General features: G+C 38.1%; 1 protein-coding gene across 3 annotated transcripts in view; it reads right to left on the bottom strand.

The window, feature by feature from the left end:
• edrf1 (erythroid differentiation regulatory factor 1) overlaps positions 1 to 21,621 on the bottom strand; it is a 62,488-nt gene that overhangs the window by 33,451 nt on the left and 7,416 nt on the right. For all 3 annotated transcript variants that reach the window (XM_048550872.2, XM_059653080.1, XM_048550874.1), the window contains exons 3-13: positions 21,141 to 21,207; positions 15,418 to 15,543; positions 13,451 to 13,575; positions 12,253 to 12,412; positions 10,941 to 11,042; positions 10,613 to 10,734; positions 9,450 to 9,561; positions 7,811 to 7,958; positions 5,550 to 5,661; positions 1,362 to 1,473; positions 102 to 368 (exon numbers count right to left, since the gene is read on the bottom strand). In XM_048550872.2, coding sequence (XP_048406829.1) covers positions 102 to 368; positions 1,362 to 1,473; positions 5,550 to 5,661; positions 7,811 to 7,958; positions 9,450 to 9,561; positions 10,613 to 10,734; positions 10,941 to 11,042; positions 12,253 to 12,412; positions 13,451 to 13,575; positions 15,418 to 15,543; positions 21,141 to 21,207 — 1,453 coding nt within the window. The remainder of the gene's footprint in view (positions 1 to 101; positions 369 to 1,361; positions 1,474 to 5,549; positions 5,662 to 7,810; positions 7,959 to 9,449; positions 9,562 to 10,612; positions 10,735 to 10,940; positions 11,043 to 12,252; positions 12,413 to 13,450; positions 13,576 to 15,417; positions 15,544 to 21,140; positions 21,208 to 21,621) is intronic.

Genomic DNA, 21,621 nt, shown 5'->3' with positions numbered 1-21,621 from the left:
GTTTTTCATATCTATCATTGATAATGATTTTGTACTATAACATTTATTAGACTTAGAACATACATTCGTCTAAACAAAACTTAATTAAATTGGGTACATACCCTTATCTGGTGTATTGATTTGTACTTCTCAGGTACAGACAATTCTCCAACAGATTTAATGATAGCAACAGCTTTGCTATCGTCTGAAGGTTCAGAGCCATTGCTGAAAGAACCATTTTCATCACTGTCCTCTGGAAGATCCTCATCTTCACTGTAACTATCAGAATTCTCATTCAGATTTGATCCATTTTCATCTCGTTTTGGTGGTTCATCTAGTTGGAAAAGCTCTGAGATCATGTAGTTGGCTGAAGCAATAATTTGCACAAACTGCAAAATTGTAGTTGCATAAGTAATTAGTGAAGAACTTGAATGGAAAGGATTTGCTTATTCAGCACAGGATGCAAAATCATGGATGTTAAATATTTATTATCTGCAATCCATCAGCCTTAATATTTTGCAAATGATGTATCCTACCACTTCAAAACTTTTGACACAAACAAAACTTTTTTTTAATTCCAAGCATTGTAAATACAATGGAAACAGTATGATGCAAATTCTTAAAATTAGCTAAGTAATTATTTTAGGTAAAGGAAATAATTAACCACCCAATTCTAGGTCATTTTCAGGCAGAATCAAACTTTCAACTCTAATTAACGTTTTTAAACCAGTCAGTTTCTTACTTTTCCTGAATTGAACAGCTAAAGGAGAACTAGACTCAATCCTGTCGCAACCTCCAAGTCACGGGGGCAGCATGGTGGCTCAATGGTTAGCACTGCTGCCTCACAGCGCCAGCAACCCGGGTTCGATTGCAGCTTCGTCTGTGTGAAGTTTGCACGTTCTCCCTGAGTCTGCCTGGGTTTCTTCCAGATGCTCCCAGTTTCATCCCACAATCTAAAGATGTGCAGGTTAGGCAGACTGACTATGCTAAATTGTCCATAGTGTCTAGGGTGGGAAATGCAGGGATAGGGCAGGGTGTGGGTATTGGTAAGATGCCCTTTGGAGGTTTGGTGTGGATTCGATGGGCCAAATAGTCTGCCTCCATACGGCAGGAATTCTATCATTCTTTAGCACTGGTAATTAAGGATAAAACCTAGAGTTTTGATGCAATTACAAAAATGAAATATAACTGAATATGCACAGTGAAAAAAAGAGCATTTTTGGTCGAGAGAATGTAAATAATTGAAAGCTCTGATGTGAAAACTTTAAGTGCAAATAATTAGAAATGCCAATATACATTTCATGCAATTCAAAAGTGTGCATTGCCCAATTAAAGCTCTTCTTGAATACAAAGAAGCAATCCAAAACTCAAATCCAAAGTACCTGAGGATGCCTTTCTTTATCCAGCAGTTTAATACAATTTAACAAGAGGGTCCTTATAATCCCATAATGTTTCCTGTTCTGAACTTTCTTCTTCATCATGTTACTTGCAACCCTATAAAACATAGTGTATATCTATTCAAATGCTTGAAGAATGAAAACAGAATTAGAGATATTAAAAGCAACTTGAACATAAACTGTTGTGCAACATATCTATTTCCGATAATACTCGGCACAAGAATGAGCATATGGGCGCATTCACCTTTATACTTCTACTGGTCGTCGCCTTCACCTTCTCTTGATTTACTTCTTTCTTTTTCCCTCTGCACCTCCATTTTCATGGGAGGTGATGAATTATAAGACACCTCCCAGTCGCGAATCATTTTAACTCCCCCTCCCATTCCTCAGACGACATGTCCATCATGGGCCTCCTGCAGTGCCACAATGATGCCACCCGAAGGTTGCAAGAACAGCAACTCATATTCCACTTGGGAACCCTGCAGCCCAATGGTATCAATGTGGACTTCACAAGCTTCAAAATCTCCCCTTCCCCCACTGCATCCCAAAGCCAGCCCAGTTCTTCCCCTCGCCCCACTGCATCACAAAACCAGCCCAGCCTGACCCCTCCCCCCACTGCATCCCAAAACCAGCCCAGCCTGTCTCCACTTCTCTAACCTGTTCTTCATCTCACCCATCCCTTCCTCCCATCTCAAGCTGCACCTCCATTTCCTACCTACCACCTCATCCCGCCTCCTTGACCTGTCCATCTTCCATGGACTGACCTATCCCCTCCCTACCTCCTCACCTATACTCTCCTCTCCACCTATCTTCTTTTCTCTCCATCTTCGGTCCGCCTCCCTCTCTCTCCCTATTTATTCCAGTTCCCTCTCCCCATCCCCCTCTCTGATGAAGTGTCTAGGCCCGAAACGTCAGCTTTTGTGCTCCTGAGATGCTGCTTGGCCTGCTGTGTTCATCCAGCTCCACACTTTGTTATCTTGGATTCTAGAGCATCTGCAGTTCCCATTATCATTGGCTTCCATCTGTTTTGCTGATTGGCACAGACCTTTCAATCAGGTTTGGAAACTATTTCTGAACTTGTTTGGATAAAGGAAAGAAGATCCTCTGGGCCAGCAGTCTTCCCTGCTGAAGGTAATGAATCCACACAGCCTGGAGCCACATGGATCACTGCTCAAACTATGACCCCTCTTGATATTTGGCAGCCGCATTCCAAGATTTAAATGTCTTGAAGACACATTGACAAACCACTGAGAAAAGGTAATTAGAAGTTGAAGCAGGGTAGGCACAGTGACAGACAAGTGAATATTGTGACAGGAAATAGGCAAGGGCAGTAGGATGGCAGTTGGGTGCAAGTTGTATGATTAGGATACAAAGCTGAGGGAAAAATTTCAGCTGGGTAAGTAGGCATGGTTCAAACTGTAGAGGGGGAAAGGAGGCAGGAGACAGGAGAAGCAGAGGCAGACTGGGAGGAAGATGTAGAAGGGGGTCATTGTAATGATCTCTGTGGTGGCTGAAGTCCTCTGTGGTTATCACAATTGAACTTTTCTCCCTTCTTGACTATAATCCTGATCAGTGTCCAAGACTGGCCATGCATGGGCTCCTCTTTCCAAGTGAAGGAAATAAATTTCTGAAATCTAAGATCCCTCTTACAACCAGCTCACAGAGCACAACTCCACTCCACCCCCAACTTAAATTAATATCAACAGGAAGACCCTGGAAAATTTGGGCCACTTTTTTGTATTTCTGGAACCTCCCCTTGACAAAGGCATGTGGTAGACAATGAAACTAATTATTGCCTCCAGTGTGCCAGATGAGCCCTGGTCTAAATGAGAAAGAGAGAGAGTATTTGAGTCAACATCTCAAACCCACAACTAAGGCAATGACTTACCAGGGAGCAGAGATCCTTGCTTCTATATGCTTTGGAAATTGGGACACTGTAATAGCAGGCACCTGAGAAATATCATTAGTGGTACTAATGCAAGATCCTCCAAATCCAATGGCAAGGAAGCAGCACTGTCTCCCAAAACAACTTGTCCAGCAGTGAGGAATTAAATCACTCAAAACTCCCCTCTGCTCACCAAGAGTTTGCTCATACGCCTGACAACCATGCTCCCAAAACTGGACCACATGTATTAGGAGAACCCCAGGACGATAGCAGGGATGTCCTCAAAGTATTCTTGAAGCATTCTTACTGGCCTGTGGAATCTATTGCTTTTCGCCAACCAAACTGGAGAAGGTTCCTCCAGAAAAGCACTAACGCAGAAACTTTGTCAGGAACAGGCAGAGACAAGTCAGGTACCAGAGAGAGTACACAAACCTCAAAAGAAAACCCATTTACCCAACCTTTCAAGTACTACCTGCCCATATGTGGCAGTGTCAGAGAATTACATGTATTGAACTTAGTCCTCTCAGAAATCATTGAACAGCATCCTCTTCCATTCAGAGGAACTGCCTACAAAAAATAATATTTTAAATATTAAATATTCCACTCAACACAATCATTGTTACTTTTTTAAATGAAAAGCAATCATAAAGTGGTTCCATCACAGGAGAACTCCACTAAAGTTAACTGAAGCTTCAAAGTTCACAAAAAAAAACTATCAAATGAAGCAAAATATAAAACAGTATTATATTTCATTGTATGTGAAGATACTTCTATTTAAAAATAAATATCTTTAGCACTTATTCCAGCATCTACACAGCATAGGAAGAAACAAGCTTGCAAGATAAAAACTGATATGATAAAGTTAAAGCATAGGCATCCAACTGTATTGCTTACACTTTTAGCTTCACGGATGCTGTCGACATCAACTTGCTCACTTTTTAATAATTTGCCACCACCACTCAGCTATATGGCCAGGTGAAAAGACTAAGCTAAAACGTTTTGCTTAATAGCTTGGGCAAAATAAAAAGGTCTGATGGATCAAGACTAAGAATTTATTGAAATTAATTTCAATAACATTTCACAAGTCGGACGGCTATAGCCTACTGCACAACAAGATTTACGCTGAGGTGTAGGGGTGAACACATCAATCTTCAAAAGAGTACTGAAGCATAGACAGATTTTGGTGATTATTACAGAATAAATGAAATTGAAACAGGTTCCAACAGAGGGAATGTTTTACTGGGTTGACTAAAAATTGTAGGGACAAAACCTATGCATTTCAAAATGCCTCCAGGATGAATGCCTTCTTCACCACTGATGAAACAACAGACAGGGTCAAAATTAGCAAAAAAAAATGACCACCATGCCTGTAACAAAAATGGAAGTATAAACAACCCTAAACAGCAAGGGACAAGTAGTTGAACACAAATACAAATATATTTATTGTCTGTCCGTTCACTACAGGCAGAATACTAACAATGCAGCTGTTTGAAAACCAGAATTGACCACAACGGGACATGTTTTAATTTAGGAATTTAGCACTTGAGACAATGCACACTGGTTTTTGTCCAATTGAAAACTTCTTGCCCAGATTGGAAAAAGGAGCAGTCGTGTCAAAAGACTGCTGATTGCCATGCTATTGTACGTTCTGCTTTGAGTACATTTATGACCGCTTCCACAGAGACGACAATAAATCAATTTTAGTAACTGGACATTTTTGAATGATATACTGTACAATCATCCTGGATTAGTTCTAGCTAAAAGCATGAGTACGTTGCCGTAGTCCCAAAATTTGCTTGAAAGGCAACACAATGTCGAAGCACCAACTGAAGATCAAAACTGCCTGACAACTGGACTTAAACCTTCCAGTGGCTGGACCCATTGCAAGACACCAAGAGGAGCTGCTCTGAATAACACGTCAGGCTGAATGTCCAAAATTCAGAAAATTTAAAATCCACCACTGTCTCTCTCCCAAGTGTGCCAGAATCCGGACACATCTGTATATATACACAGAAGTATAAAAAGGACAGTAGAATTAGGTTTGCAAGCACTGGTACGGAAACGTTGGGATGCTTTATCCCCTTCTCTGCTGTAGAATTTATGGTGCACCTTTGGCCTAGTTACCAGTTCACAGAATTATAAATGGAATTTACTTTGGTTATTTCATCAAGAAAGTTACCATCCTTCCACTTCCTCCCATTGGTTGCCTTGGAATTTTTCCTCGCGGTCAGCACAGAGGGCAACAAGAAAGGGAAAAACAAATCTATCAATTTGCTTAGAAAACTTACTTGTACAGTAAGACAGCAACAGGCATGGTGAAAGGATTTTGATATTTGTCTTCAGTTGTTTCTTCACAAAGTGTCGTCAGATCATAAAGTTTTACAATGTCACTTCCACTTGCTGAAAGAAACAAAGGCAAAAACCATTGTGGAAACATTTTAAACAGTTACACGTTCCAAAAATTTGGTTTTCCTTTTAAGCCACAAAAGACAACTAGTCACACAGCAACTCAATACTTTTGCAAGCACACTTCAAAGTATAACAGATATTGGCTCAAACAGCAGACAAAAATTCGCAAATTTGAAAATCTGATCTTAAATAAAATACAAATCTGAGGCTAATCAAAGGTTGCTTTTTTGACCATTAGAAGAAATAAATCTAATTTAACATTATATCCTAAAAATATAACTTATCAAACCTATGCCTTCTCATCCATAAGCTTGAGAAAAAAAAAAGTACAATCATTTTAGACAAACATTATGCCTGCAACTTAGCAGCAACAAGAAACAACTGTTTTATATATATAGGGACCAAAAAGGGAACTTACACTTGGAGATGGGGCACTGCCAATATGATAAATGAATACTTTGTATCTGTCTTTACCAAAGAGGGAGATGCTGCCCAGTCCATGGTGAAAGAGGAAGAAATTCATTCATTAGAAAAGATGGGTCAGAAGAGTTGGATAGACTGCTTGTACCTAAAGTCGACAAGGAACTGGGACCAGATGAGACGCATCCAAGGATTTATAAGAAAGTTATAGTGGAAATTGCAGGGACACTGGCCACCATCTTTCATACTTCTGTAGACTCAGTGGTAGTACTACGAAACCGGAAAATTGCAAACATTACAATTGTTCAAGACATGCTATAAGAATAAGCCCGACAATTACAGACAAACCAGTTTAAATTAAGTTGTGGGGAAGTTTTGAAAAATAATTATTCTGGATAGAATTAATAACTTCATAGGAAAAGGTGGGTTGATTAGGAACAGTCAGCATAGATTTCTAAAGAGGAAATCACATTTAACTAACATGCAGGAGTGTTTTTGAAGGGGTAACAAAGGCTTGATGACAGTGAGACTGTTAAAGGTGGTGTACATGGATTTTCAGAAAGCATTTAATACAGTGCTGCTCAGACTTGAGGAATAATAACAGTAACAGAATAAAAGGGTCAGTAGTAACATGGATACAAAATTAGTTGCATGACAGGAAGAAAGAATGGTCAATGGATATTTTTCAGTCAGGACGAAGGTTTGTAGCAGAGCTCCTCAGGGGTTGCGACTCTTGCTTTTCCTGGTATATATTAATGATACAATCTCTGAGTGAAGGGGGCAGTTTCAAAGTTTGCAGATGCACAAACACAGACAAATTGCCAGAACAGTGCAGAACTCCAGAAGGATAGAAAGAAGTTGGTGGTGTGTGCAAATTAATTTTCAATGCAGAGAAGTGTGAGGTGATGCATTTTGGTAGGAAGAATACTGAAATGGAGATACAAATTAAATGGACGGTACAATTCTAAGGAGGGTGCAGCATTGAAGAGATGTAGAAACAGTTTTCAAGAATGGTTCCAGGGATGCCAATCTTCAGCTATGTGGATAAATGGAAGAAGTTGGGACTACTGTCCTTGGAGAGAAGGTGGATAAGTAGAGACCTGAAGCAGGTTTTCAAATTAACGAGTGAGCTGGGTCAAGTAAAATCGACAGAAATTGTTGCCACTCATCAGAACAAGATTTGAAATGATCTGCAAACCAAATGAGGGTGAAATAAGGAAAAATGTTTTTTTCCCCAGTGAGTGAGTTAGGATATGGAATGCCTCGCCTGGAAATGTGGTGGAGGAACACTCAACTGAAATAATCAAGGTGGCACTGGATAAAAACATTGTGCAAGGGTATAGGAAAAGGAGGAAACTGGCATTTAAAAATGATGTTTGTTTGAATAACTGGTGCAGGTACGATGGGTTGAATAAACTCTGTCTGCACTCTAAAATTTCTGTATTTCGACAAAATAGTATTCACAGTAATTCATGCTGACTTATGATCTTGTTTGTTCTCATGCTTAATGCAGATTAATAGTCCACAGGTGATCTAACCACCTGACTCTAACAGAGAAATATATTTTGCCCAAATGGGACTACAGCTAATTACCAATTATATGTCAAAAAATAATCAACAGTGCAACAAAGGAAAACACCTTGTGCCAAATAAATCAGCATTTGACTTCAAATGAATCTACTGCTTTAAATCTGACTTTCAATTCAATATTTTTGCTCACCTTTAAAGAGCCAATACGTATGTCCTTCTTTAGTACAATTTGCCTTTAGAAATGAGAGAATATTCTGAGCAATATCTTTTACCACTTTAGTGGAGAAACTGGAATTATCTAAATTAGGGATATCTTCTGTCTTTATCATTTCATATCTCTGCAAAACATGCAAAAGTTACAACGAAATTACAAACTGGAAAAGAAAACTGAACATTTATTGATGAACAGAAAGTCATTTAAATTGACCATTGCCAAGCTTTATCCAAAGTTAAACAGGTATATATTCCAATCATTTGTATTGGACACTGTTTCAGAGGCTTTGCTCCCATGTCTGAGTGAAAAATCAACACAACAACATCATTCTCAACCATCCAAATATTGCCCTTATTTCATTTCTGTCCCCAAGTACTGCTTGGAGATTTGCATATTCAGTTGTTATTGTTATAAATTATTAGAACGCTGTTGCACATTGTGTGAAAGAACACTCAGAAGAATAAAAATTCCAATTCTGTATATGTCACTGAAAACAGCAGTTAGTAGAGATAAGTTCTGAACTATTTACTGTGAATAAAAGGAAAAATGCCCGAGTTAATGAAAAACAGTGATGCGCAATGAGAATGAGATTGAGAGCACAATATAAAGACAAGATGGAGAGTAAAAAGTCAGCTTCAGTTGTGATGGAGGAATGGAAAGTACAGCGTGAATTCAAAGGGTGTAGGGACGAAAGTTAAATTTGGGAAAACTGGAAAGGGTGGGGGGCGGTGGTTCGGGCCAATTTTGAAAGTAAGATCTAAGTCCGGTGATTATTTTGTAAATGCGTAAACTGCAGAAATGATTCATGTTGATGGAACATATATCTGGAATTGCTTTGTTGTGTGTTGATTTTGCTTATTTTCAATAAATTAAAACACCCAGGCAATTTAACAGGAGGAGAGAGTCCCTTTAAAACTGTTTGGATTGGACGCAGTTGTCTCTCTGAACAGAGTCTTAAGAGAGTGTGGTGTGTCTATGCACTGTGGCAAGAGAACAGAGTTGGAGGAGAAGATTAGCCATTATGGCAGCCTTTTTAGAAGGAGCGCAAGCTAATTTACTGTAAATCCAAATATCTTCAGATCTTTTTGGTTACTGAACAGACTACGAACTGTTAAATTAAGGAAAAGTAGCTTTGAATTAATAACTGCATAATCTTTTGTACTTTATTTCTGAATTTTCTAAAGGAGCATGTACCTGAACACCCCTAACAGCTGGGAAAATACACCATTAAATCTGGAATGAGAGCAGAAATAATATTTCCAAGATGCACTTCAAATTCAAAACTTGCTAAAGATTCCTGACTGGAATGAGCCTGAGATCAAAAATCCTACAAACAGGGTTTAAAAAATCCCTATTTTTATTAAACGATTATTTTAAATGACTTCATTACAGCTGGTAGTAGACGCAAGTCTTGAAATACGGATTCAACCAAAAATTATACCCAGATACTAAACCACTAGCACAAAGGATATTGGAATTGTTTTGATTAGCAAGTGCCCATGTGTATTAGACAGAAAAATGCATTTGTCTTTCAAAGTTGAGCACATTAAATAAAAATGAAAATATCACAGTACTGAACTACTATAAGTTTTTTTTAATCTAAAATTGTTTTTACCTGTACAATCCCATTAACGTGAAAGCACATGACAAGTTCTGGAACATTGCACATTAAATTGTCAAGCCAATAGTCAATCCCTGTCAGAATGTTAATTGGTTTGTTGCTATCCCTAAGAAAGAAACAAAATGTCTCAAATTAAAGCTTGCAAACTTAGGTTGATCAATTTTGCTAATACAAGTCAATGATAATTGATAGAACCAAGAAACATTTAAAAATAGAGGCATAAATTCCTTGGATTAACAGTATTGGAAAAATTCTTGTATCGGATCATGGATATACCAAAACGTTTGCCAGTCTATTTTTTTTTAATTCACCTGTTAAAGGTTGTTACTACACATCTCTGGAGTAGATGGGACTTAAACCCAAGCCTACTGGTCCAGAAAGGAACACCGCCACTGCACAAGATGACCCAATGAACAAGTAATTTGTATACCCAGACAAACTGGTGTGTAGAGTTGTCACCTTGTTGATATTTTCTGATCAACCCAATCAGAGATGTTACGGCATATCTCTGGTGGAGGTGGAATTTGAAATTGGCTTCCTGGCTCCGAGGTAGGGACACTATCACTACAGCACAACAACCATCCCACATTTTCCAGTTTTTACTATCTTATATAATTCCTACCAACTGCACTTTGGTTTCTGATCTCATCTCCTTCCTAGTTTCTAAACTTTGGCTAAACCCAAGGGGAGACAAATCTAATGTTCTATTTAACTTTACTTCACTGACTAATTTGAGAACTGTTATAACTCCTTAAAAACCTCTGAAAAGTTACTAGGCATTTGTACATTGAATAACAGCCAATCATGCACACAAATGAACAAATTACAATTTATTCTTCTCACTCATCTCTCAAACAAACGGAGTATTGAATTGCACTTGGGGCAAAACGTTTTACTGTGACAGATTACCTAGATATTTATTTAAATGACTTGCCAGGCATCAAGAAAGGAAGCAAGGAAGAAAGCATCTGAAATTTTACTAACAAAGTACAAAAACGTTCTAAGCCCAAATTTCGCTGTTTACAGTTATGATCCCATCTGAATTACTACTACTAGTCTCAGCTTTAGCTGTTTAGCATTGGGGTAGAAAGAGGTACTTGAGTGAATAACATACTGAGTGGATAACTGACACCTTCCATACTGCATAAAAAGCTTACCTGAGTCTTAAGCTTACAGCTGGATATTTTCCACCACCAAAAATAGGCATATTTGAACCCACAAGCATATGAATATCTTCAAACGTCCAAAGAATATTCCTGACAAAATCATTTTTAAGCCCCTTTAGAAAGAGAGACAAGTTGTTAAAAGGATACATATTTTTAAAATAGAAGAGTGAAGAAAGGACACTTGAACATTATCAGATATCAAGGAAAATGTAACAAACTTAACAATACCAATTTTATTTATTATAAAACCAATTGGGACCTATTATAAAAGCTCCCTTTTTTTAGGGAAATACTTGGAAATTGGTCATCTTCACCATACCTGACTGTTTTCCCCTTCATTCAAAAAAGTAGTCAGATTTTGTTCTTTCGGGGTAGTGGCCACCTGCTCTAATACATATGTGGCTTCCAGAGGAACATTCCCCTGTAAAAGGTGCAAGCATGTATATTTTTACCCAATACACACACTATTTTAGCATTTGCAAAGAATGTTAAAACATTAATACAGCAGAGCCTACTTAAGATCTGGTCCCATTGATTAACTCTCCATCACTCCCTCTTTTACAAAATCATCTCAGATCAATGCATCGCAACTTAATTACAATATAATTTCGTGCTCACCAACGCCTGTTCCTGATTAAAATTTAGACAGTAATTTCATTCTTGAAATTTTTTTCTGCCTTCTAATTCAGCAATGGCCTGATAATACCATTATCTGACAGAATTTAGCTTGAAAAATAAAATTAATCAAGCTCTAAGCAATGAATGTTTGACTGCCAGTCAAACACAGTAATCTGCATTACAGAAATTAAAATCATCTACACGCTAACACAAAAGCATTTTACAGAAACAACAAAATTCCAGATGAAATCATTGAACCTGATCTTGAAGACTCCACTGTAATGGATTTACATAGATTTAATCCAGTGTAATGGTATTCTTTTCTCAGAAATATAATAGATATCAGAGTATTCAATTTTGTTTTCAAATCAAATTTCCTTTATTAGCATTCTACAGTGAGGAAAATTCTTTTAATGGAGTTAATTATTTTGAAGCCATTTAGAAACAAAATGATCAAATCTAAATTCTTGGAATATGATTATGCAGTTTAACGCCAACAAATATACTAATTTCCCAAGATCAGGATATTAAAAAATGGTTTTTATAACTAGATGGGTAATGAATGTTACAGTTTTCTTATTCTTTCAAGTGTACAACTCCATCTAAAGAAATATAGTTAATCTGTTCAAACATAATCATGCTAAAATGAACTGGTTGTTTATAAAAATTGTCTGAGTTTATACACAAATGTACAAATTACAATGTAACAAAAGGACTACTGCGAACCAATTTATGTTTAATTCAATAATTCTGCATTGAAAACAGTGAGATCGCAGACATTAAGAGCTATTATCAAATATTTGCCTTATGTTGACTATACTTACAAACAAAATTTTACAGAATATCACTAATATAATTCTAAACTAGCAGAATAAGTAACCCGAACGAGATATTAAGCAGTTTGCAAAGGACATGAGAAAATAATCAAATGACATGAAAAATTCTTGGACTGTTAAAATTTAACTGAACCATAATGAGCTCGGAATTATGTAAAATGCACAGTAACAACTTACCTGTTCCTGAGGATTTCCATCTTCAGCGACGGAAGCAGATGTTCTCAGGGGTGCAGGCCAGGAGGAATCCTCTACAGCTATGGGGTTTACCTGGGGCTGAGTGTCAGCAGGTTGTGCTATAGGAGTTGGAACTGGTTCAGCTTCACAATCTCCATTGACACTAAAAGCATTCAGAAGAAAATAATCAATACAATGTTTACAACTAGAAAAAAAAACTAATGGAAATCAAAAGGAAACTGAAAAATAAATATTATAATAAATGACCGAAAAACTACATAGCTGTACAGCATGAAAAGCAAGTTTTTAGTGAAACATTACAATCTCTTCAAATTGGAACAAGTTTCTTTTTAATAAATATTGTGTCAAATACAAAAAAATTCAAATTTGCTTTAACCCACAACATAAAATTTCCCTCCATATCTTATGTATTATATGAAAAAAACTCCCAATAATTTGTCATGGTTTACTCATTAAACAACATTTACCTCATGTTATTTTGGATGCTGGAGCATAAATTTTATGTAAACTGTAGATACTTTATTTCCCTAATTGTGTGAAGTTTATTTTGTATGCTAAAAACTACAGAATATTGTTTTATTCCAAGTTATGTATCTGGGATCACAAACTTTATGTACTTCAAACAAAAATAAATTAACAGGTTGCTAACATCATAACATAATTTGGAATCAGAGGTTAGAGAGTAGGGGAGGATTAGCTTAGCCTAAGTTATAGTCCGTAAGAAATAAGGGAAGATCACAATTCATAGCTCGGAGTTTTGTTAGCTGCTGTCAGAATCATCTATTTCATAATCTACTTCAACAAATCATCTGGAAGTCAAAATGCAGATTAATTAAAATCCTCTGCGCTTCTGAAACAGAGTCCACAGAAGTGGTAGAACTAAAACTGAGCTTGTCAAGTAAGTACTCATTTGTCCTAAAAGGAGGCTTTATAATCAACTTTTCTCCTAACATATCATGAGAAAGAAACCAAATCCCAGATTAGATCACACAGTTTGAACGCAACAGTTCTTAACCATTTTCAAACCTAATTTCTGCATAATATTCAAAAAGATTGTTTGTGAAATTTGGACACAGTTAAACAGAAATAGTAACTTATTTTGTGCCAATACAATCAAACTAGTAGTGTCCAAGTTGTCATCTCATTTACTGATTGATCATAAATTAAAATCAGTACTCACCTATAGTATAGAAATTTGGAAAGAATTGCTTTCTGATAGAACTGCTCCCTGCTTTTCTTTTTTCTTTGCCATTTTGGATCCACAAGTCTTTGGTATAATTCTTTTAGCCAATTCCAGTCTCCTGTCTAAAACGAAACAAGTTCTTTTTCATTCACATAACATTGCATTTAGAACAGGTAACCTGTACAAATACAAATTTGACCATGGTTTAAAGGATTAACAAAGATAAACATGTACTTCAGGGTACTACCGTTCATTCTTACTATTAAGCATTAAAACATTATTTCGGAGAATAGATTAGCTGTTTATAGGGCACAATCACAAAACCTTTTTGAAAATAACTTTTCAAACAGAAATTCTAATTTCTAGCTGTCCGCGCAAAAAATAAAATATCAAGATTACGTTTGAGCAATGATACTATCACAAAAGACTATACTTAAAGAAGACAACTGACTGAACATTATTTTCTTTTTGTGGACAATTTGCACTTTAAGCAAATGAAGGAATATTGGTTCCCCATTTAACGTGAAGAACAACAAAAATGAAAGACTTTTGGTTATGTCACACGGTTCTTCTCCAGCCAGGAACCAGCAAAAATTAATCTCTGGCCCCCACGGCTTGCTTTCTGCAAAGGTGTCCAGAGCAAAAGGCAAAGCAAGTGCTAATATCAGTAAAGATATTACTAAAGATATACTGAAGGGAGCAGCATTCCCTTCAATTTTCCTTCCAGCTGCACGAGCCTTTGAGGTCCATGCATGATTTTTTTTTCGTTATGCATTCACAGGATGAGGGCATCACTGGCCAGGCAGCATTTATTGCCCATCCTTATTCGCCCGGAAGGCAGTCAAGAGTCAACCACATTGCTGGAGTCACATGTAGACCAGACTGGCAAGGACTCCAGACTTCCTTCCTTAAAAGGCATTAGCTAACCAGATGGGCTTCTCCAATAATTGACAAAGGATTCATGGTCATCATTAAACTCTTAGGTCCAGATTTTTATTGATTTCAAATTGCACTGTCTGCAGTGGTGGGATTCAACCCAGGGTCCCCAGAATATTACCTAGGTCTCTGAGTTAAAAGTGTAGTGATTATGCCACTAGGCCATCACTTTCCCCTCTGGAATTGAAAACGAATGCTGCAACTGACATGCAGACATCATCATTGTGTGTGGAACCTTGGAACTCAGAGGCAATGGTGGTGATGAGTCGGTATTTGTAGCAGAAAAATAGGTAAACTCTGCTGACAGCAAGCCCATGGAAACAATGGTGATGGTGGTGTTTTTGGTGGGTGTGTGGGGGAGGGAGGGGGGCATCAAATGAGAACTGAGTTTATGGTCTGAAATTGTTGAACTCAATGTTAAGCTCAGAAGTCCGTATAGTCCCTAAGTAGAAAAGGAAATGCTGTTCTTCCAGTTTGTATTGGTTATCACAGAACGCTGCAGACAGCAGAGCAGAACTTTTTACATGATGGAGAAAATGGAAGAGCTCCACAAAACAAACTTTCCAGACAAAGCACCAATTTACTCGCATTTCTTGCAAACTAATTTGCCGCATTCACTTAATAGGATCTGCTCTACACTGGCAATACAAATGCATACTGGGTAACTGCTTTGCAGAACAAGTTGGGCATGAAGACGTTCCACAAGTAATTCACTCTGCATGTGCGAGTTAGAGCATTCAAGTATAATGGAAGAATCATGTAGAATTAATTCATTGCAAATCTGTATAAAAATGTTCTTTGGAACGTACAGACCAAACTGGCAATGCCACAATATGACGTTAAGAATTAATCAATACTTAAAAAACAAAATCAATGTGTCCAGTTAAGTGCAAATGATGCAGATAAGGGATATAACCCAATTGGACTCTCTCCCCTTTGCTCATCCATTAGACTTTGCAAAATGGTACCAATAGATGGTTTTATATAAAAGCTATTTCATGGTTAGAACAACAGGAGCTTATAATTACCTGGGATGAGGTCATAAACAGTTCCTGAATATCTAATTCATCAAGCAAGAGGGTCCTTCCAACACGATGAACACCCATGCTGACATGTGATTTGCTGTATGGTATCTTCAGTAACTTTTTTATGTTCTAATTTTAACAAAATGCATGACATTACATTTCATTATCATCATAAGATGAAATTAGCACTCACTTAGCAATGGTAGGTACATTTAATTAATGCGTTGCAGGGAATATAGCTGTTCATTTATTTACTTTATGGAGTAACTTGCCAACTTTACAGATCATGCAAAATTAATTGTATGTACAGAGGTTTAAGCAATATTTTAAGTCTCAATGTCCAAAAAACAAAGTTCTTCCGGAATTAATTTTAAAAGTGTATTTTGTACAACGTGGAATATATCTGATATAAATATAATCAAAATTAAAAATTTCACATTGTCAATGTGTATTTTTTCCGCGAAACATGTGAATGCATTTCACATCTGGATAGTTTATTTTAGGTGCCAGATAGCTTTCTGGTGCTGGCAGTTCATTTGTTATCATATTTTCACACTGACAAAATCACATCAAACTGCAATTAATCTCAAGCCAAGTGCTTTGCGAATTTGAGAGTGGCTCATGAGTTTTTAACCTCATAGATAAAACAGGAATCACCAGAAGTTGAATAATTGCTAAATTGATATCTTCAGTTTACATACACAACCAATTAACAAAATAAAATCTTTCAGTAAACACACCAAAACAGAAGTCCTCTTGCAAGCAAGCAGTGGCTGCTGGGCCTGTGTGTCGCAATGATTTGTCACAAATATTCCATTCATGTTGGAAGACTGGTATTAAAGTGGTGTTACATCTCATCTGACTGAAGTTGGAATTTTAAATGTTTTATAGTGACTAAACTAAATTATACCTTATTCCTATGTGAGATCCCTCAAAAATTTAGTCCCTCTACAGTGCAAATTTCAACAGCAAAACTTAAGGATTAATGTTTTAGTGAAGACCTCCAGCCAAGGTCATGGCTGGAGTTGGTTGGTTGGTTTGCCGAACTGACTGTTTCTTCTTCTAGGTGACATCTTCAATGCTGTTTAGCCTCTGTTGAAGCACTGTTGTTCTGTTCCATTGTGAATTTATGGTGGGCAGTCCTGTTTCTGGCTTTGCTTCGTAGTGGTATGCAGATGGCATCCATTTCAATATTTGTTTGTGGCACCAGTGGTTGAAAACCAGGCTTCCGGGAATTCTTGTGCTTGTCTTTGTTTTGTTAGTCCTGGTACTGTTATGTTGTCCCACCAACCCAACTGATCTCCTTCTCTGACATTCCACATCAAGCAGAGGTTCACCTGCACATCTGCCAATGTGGTATACTGCATCCACTGTACCCGGTGCGGCTTCCTCTACATTGGGGAAACCAAGCGGAGGCTTGGGGACCGCTTTGCAGAACACCTCCGCTCAGTTCGCAACAAACAACTGCACCTCCCAGTCGCAAACCATTTCCATTCCCCCTCCCATTCTCTTGATGACATGTCCATCATGGGCCTCCTGCACTGCCACAATGATGCCACCCGAAGGTTGCAGGAACAGCAACTCATATTCCGCCTGGGAACCCTGCAGCCATATGGTATCAATGTGGACTTCACCAGTTTCAAAATCTCCCCTTCCCCTACTGCATCCCTAAACCAGCCCAGTTCATCCCCTCCCCCCACTGCACCACACAACCAGCCCAGCTCTACCCCCCCACCCACTGCATCCCAAAACCAGTCCAACCTGTCTCTGCCTCCCTAACGGGTTCTTCCTCTCACCCATCCCTTCCTCCCACCCCAAGCCGCACCCCCAGCTACCTACTAACCTCATCCCACCTCCTTGACCTGTCCGTCTTCCCTGGACTGACCTATCCCCTCCCTACCTCCCCACCTACACTCTCTCCACCTATCTTCTTTACTCTCCATCTTCGGTCCGCCTCCCCCTCTCTCCCTATTTATTCCAGTTCCCTCCCCCCATCCCCCTCTCTGATGAAGGGTCTAGGCCCGAAACGTCAGCTTTTGTGCTCCTGAGATGCTGCTTGGCCTGCTGTGTTCATCCAGCCTCACATTTTATTATCTTGATCTCCTTCTTTGTTGGAGAGAATATAAACAAGGGAGAGTTGGTCACGCCATTTTGTTGCAAGTTAGTGGACATATCCTGGTGGCGAGTTTCCTGTGCGTGTGTTCTGTGTATTGCTTCTTACAGTTGCTGCATGGTATTTTATACATCACATTTATCCTGCTCTTTGTGGTTTCTAATGAAGGGTACGGTGGCCCGTGTATTGCAGCAGTGTCTTCTTCGTGTCGCTTATTTGCCAGGCATTGGCAGATCTAGCTATTAGGATATCTGCTGTTTTCAACACCTTTGTATAGGTGTTCCTCTTCGTTTTTGCATACCACGAGGTGTTGTAGTGTGTTATCGCTCGTATAAACAGAGTCTTGACGCAACTGTTTGTGGACGCTGGGATGGATACTGTTGTAATTCAGGATTCGGTCTGTGTGTGTAGTCTTTCTGTACACACTGGTAAGGAATTCACTGTTGGTCATTTGTTTGTTCCACCATTTTGTCTAGAAACGGGAGCTGATTGATGTTCCTCTCTTCCCTGGTGAACTTGATCCCAGTGAATATGTTGTTAACAAGGTGGTTTGCTTCTTCTGTTTTCACTTCTGATTTAATTTTTTCATGTTTTCTCCTTCTACTTCTCTGATGCCCGTATTTTGATCCCCTTCTTTTTATAGCCCTCAATTATTCCCACATCTTTATTCATCCCTGGATTACCACAACAGGTTAGTCTCACCCTTTATTTTACCAAAATACAGTTTTCCTTCACTGTTAATCAGCTGATTCAAAGTTAACTAGGATGCAGAACATGGCAGAAGAACCCGTTGCTCTTGAAAAGCTTAATTATTGCAATATTGACAAATATTAAAGCAGCTCCTCTTAACAAGGTCCAAATGAAAAATGAAATGCAAGGGAGGAAAAGACCCTTCTGATTGATAAGCATATTGGCCCAGAAATTCTGGTCGGGATTGAAATCATAGTTTCTTTTAGTTGAAAACTTCACACTTACCTTTTGATTAGTTCAGTGTTGGAGATTCCTGGACTATCATGAAACACTGAAACCTATCCAGGAATGTCCAGCCATCAAGAGGAGAGGATTGATATGTAAACCACACAGCTTTTGCGGCATTAAAAACACCATATTCTGAAGTTAAAATGGCCAGCAACCTGGCCAACAGCTCTGAAAGCTACAGGAAAACGGCAGAGATAGGGTAGGAGATGGATGAAAGGGGGTGCCAGGCAGGTGAAGGTACCAGATGGGACTGTACTAGTTTGTAGGTGGGCAGAGCAGGGCAGGTGGTCAAGCATGATAGAAATATTACAATGCAAATACATGAAGCTACTGATAAAATATAGCTTGCGTTGCCACATAAATCACCAGTTATCAGCAGTGAGCCAAAAACAGAGTCACTATTCTTGATTCACAATCTTCCTGGAAGGTGATATCCATTGGTAATCTAAGCAAAGCAACAGTGTCCGAAAACCCACACAGCTTTGAAACAGTTTTGCTTACGATTAGCACTGTAGAAATGGGGATGTGGAATCTGCTAAAAATTCCCACACTAATTGTTATCCACTGATAGTTACTGCAAAGTGTGCATGTGAAAACAAATAAATAATCAGACAGACTCAGGAGAAAGGCAGCCAAAAAGGCTCCCTAGTATTCAATATCAGAGCTCACAGTTGGAAAAGCCACTGGAACAAGACACCAAGGGCACGGTAATATCCCATTAATTGTAAGCGAGTGCGAATAATGCTATTTTATGAGAAAAGAAATTTGGGGAATAAAATTACATTTATTGAGATATTGGGAATAAAGGCAATCCCTGGATTGCAAACAGACTAAACCATTTGTAAGTGCAGGAAATGTTCATATGTTTGATCTTGAAAGTTATACCCCTGTAATGGATTGTGTTCATAAGTACAAGCGTTCGTAAAACTGGACATTACTAAATCAGGAACCCCCCCCTGTAAAATTTTGATGAAATCCACTTCTTATACTCATTGTCAGTAATCTTTAGTTATATCTGATTTTATCCCATAATAAGGGAAGGTTTTGTCTGGAGGTTTTTAATTGACTCCTGAATTGATCTAGGTGACCAAAGTTAGTAAGCTAAGGAGAGAATTAAAAGCAAAGGAATAAGTTCAATGCAGAAAAAGTGCTGCAACTGAGAAGGTGGAACTGTATAATCTGGCCTCATTAAGAAGTCTTAAGAGCTCTTTGATAACACTGTTCAGTCAGAACTCCAGGAGGTATGGGAAATATATAGGTGCTGAGGTCAGGGCTCAGGAAAGATCAGGGAGCTATGAAGGCTCAGAAAGGCTGCAAGCTGTTAGAGGTTCAGTGAAAGAGTGAGGTGAATAAAGCGCTCAAGCAGATGTTACTAGGTGCAGCTGAGAAGCTTTAGACCTCGGAGAAACCCAGGGACGAGTACCAGTTTGATGAAGCTATATGTTTGAGGAGGAGCTGGAACTGTGCCTTTGTTTGGACGCTAGGTTACACTTGCAGGGATGCAAGAAAGTAATATTTCACCAAAGGAAAGCAAACTACCAAGACATGAGCAGTCATTAAGGCTGTCCACAACCAAGCAACGCTTGAACGATTTCTAAAACTAGGTCTACATACATGAAGAACTGGAATCGCTCGTAAGATTTTCACGAGATTTGATGACTACCTACTGTTGATTGTGAACAAAGACATGGGATCTCTCTAAACCATGTCTGTTTTTTTGATGTGTTCCTCTGGGGTAGTCAATCATAGTTTGTCTTCATTATCCATATTTACAACAGGTTAAATCTGGACAGAAGAATACAACTCATACAAAACAGTGGCATTGATATTCTCATGTATATTTAATACACATTTTTGTCTATCAAAATTATGACTATTGTCATTACAAGTGTAAAATAAGGTTGCCATAGTCCCAGAGGCCACAAGACCACGCTCTCATTGCAGGGGAGATGACTGGTGGAGGATTATCACACCTCAGGTAAGGGACGAGGGTGAGAAGGTGGGACCTTCACGGTAACTTTAGAATGTTTTTACACCTGGATTCACAAATGTTAATTTACAAAATTACTGGTCCCTAGCGAATTTATAACATGTTGTGAGATTTGGTCTGGGATCATAAAAAAACCTAAATAGCAAGCTTACTTGAAAGTTCTGTGATGAACATTAGTGTAGTACGTTCCCAGACCATAATAATTTTAACTTTATAGAATGCCTATCAAGTGTTAAAACAGTTTCGTTGTGCCATTAAGATTCAAGCGGAATTTAAACCAGAAGGTTGGTCTTAGTGCAAAATACGTTTGCTATGTTACAATTATGACTGCAACGCACACCTAAATTTACAGCATAATGGACCAAAATAATCTGTAAAAAAAAACAAATAAAAATGTTTTAACAACTACGTGATTTATTGTTGACCCCTTCAAATATACAGTGCTGCTACTTCTTTCTGACAGGGACAAAGAGACAATCAGCTTTTGTTGATATCAATTAAATTAGAAGAGTTTAATATAGCTGCATTTGAAGACAAGGAGGCATTCTTAACTTTTGGAAAACTTTCAAGATTGATATACTAGCTAGACAAACTATGGCTTTACTTAAAGAACTAATTAAATGCATATCAGTCAGAATACAGTACCTCAGAATCAGAAACAACATCAACATCATTCCCAATGCAGTCAATGAAGTCATATGCCATTCCAAAGCTGAAAGAAAAATAAATTAAGATTAATTTTCTTCATAAAATTACAATTAAAAAATCTTCAAAGTCTATATCAAATAGAAATTATTCTGATGAAATGCTGTACATTAACTTGCTCTTTTCTTTTATTAGGATTTGCCTTCCCAGCATTTTGTCACGAACTACATCAAGAGGCAATTTTTACATTTGATTAGCGCTAGTGTTACAAATAATATTTTAAACAGCCTTATTTGTAGAAGCTTGAACCCAACAAATGGTTCAATAAGTAACCTCAAAAGGAGCATGTTGTTTGTGCAAAGAAGGGGATAGCTTACAGTCTAGTACACTACCAATAGCTGAACAAATTTAGCTGATGACAGGGGACTCGAAGTACACATTTGGAGAATGTTGTCGAAAGAAATACCCTACTCATTCCTAA

Source organism: Stegostoma tigrinum, chromosome 20 (genome assembly GCF_030684315.1).
Source record: "Stegostoma tigrinum isolate sSteTig4 chromosome 20, sSteTig4.hap1, whole genome shotgun sequence".
Taxonomy (NCBI): domain Eukaryota; kingdom Metazoa; phylum Chordata; class Chondrichthyes; order Orectolobiformes; family Stegostomatidae; genus Stegostoma; species Stegostoma tigrinum.
Note: the sequence above shows the minus strand (reverse complement) of the source record. Positions and strands in the feature narration are given on the sequence as shown.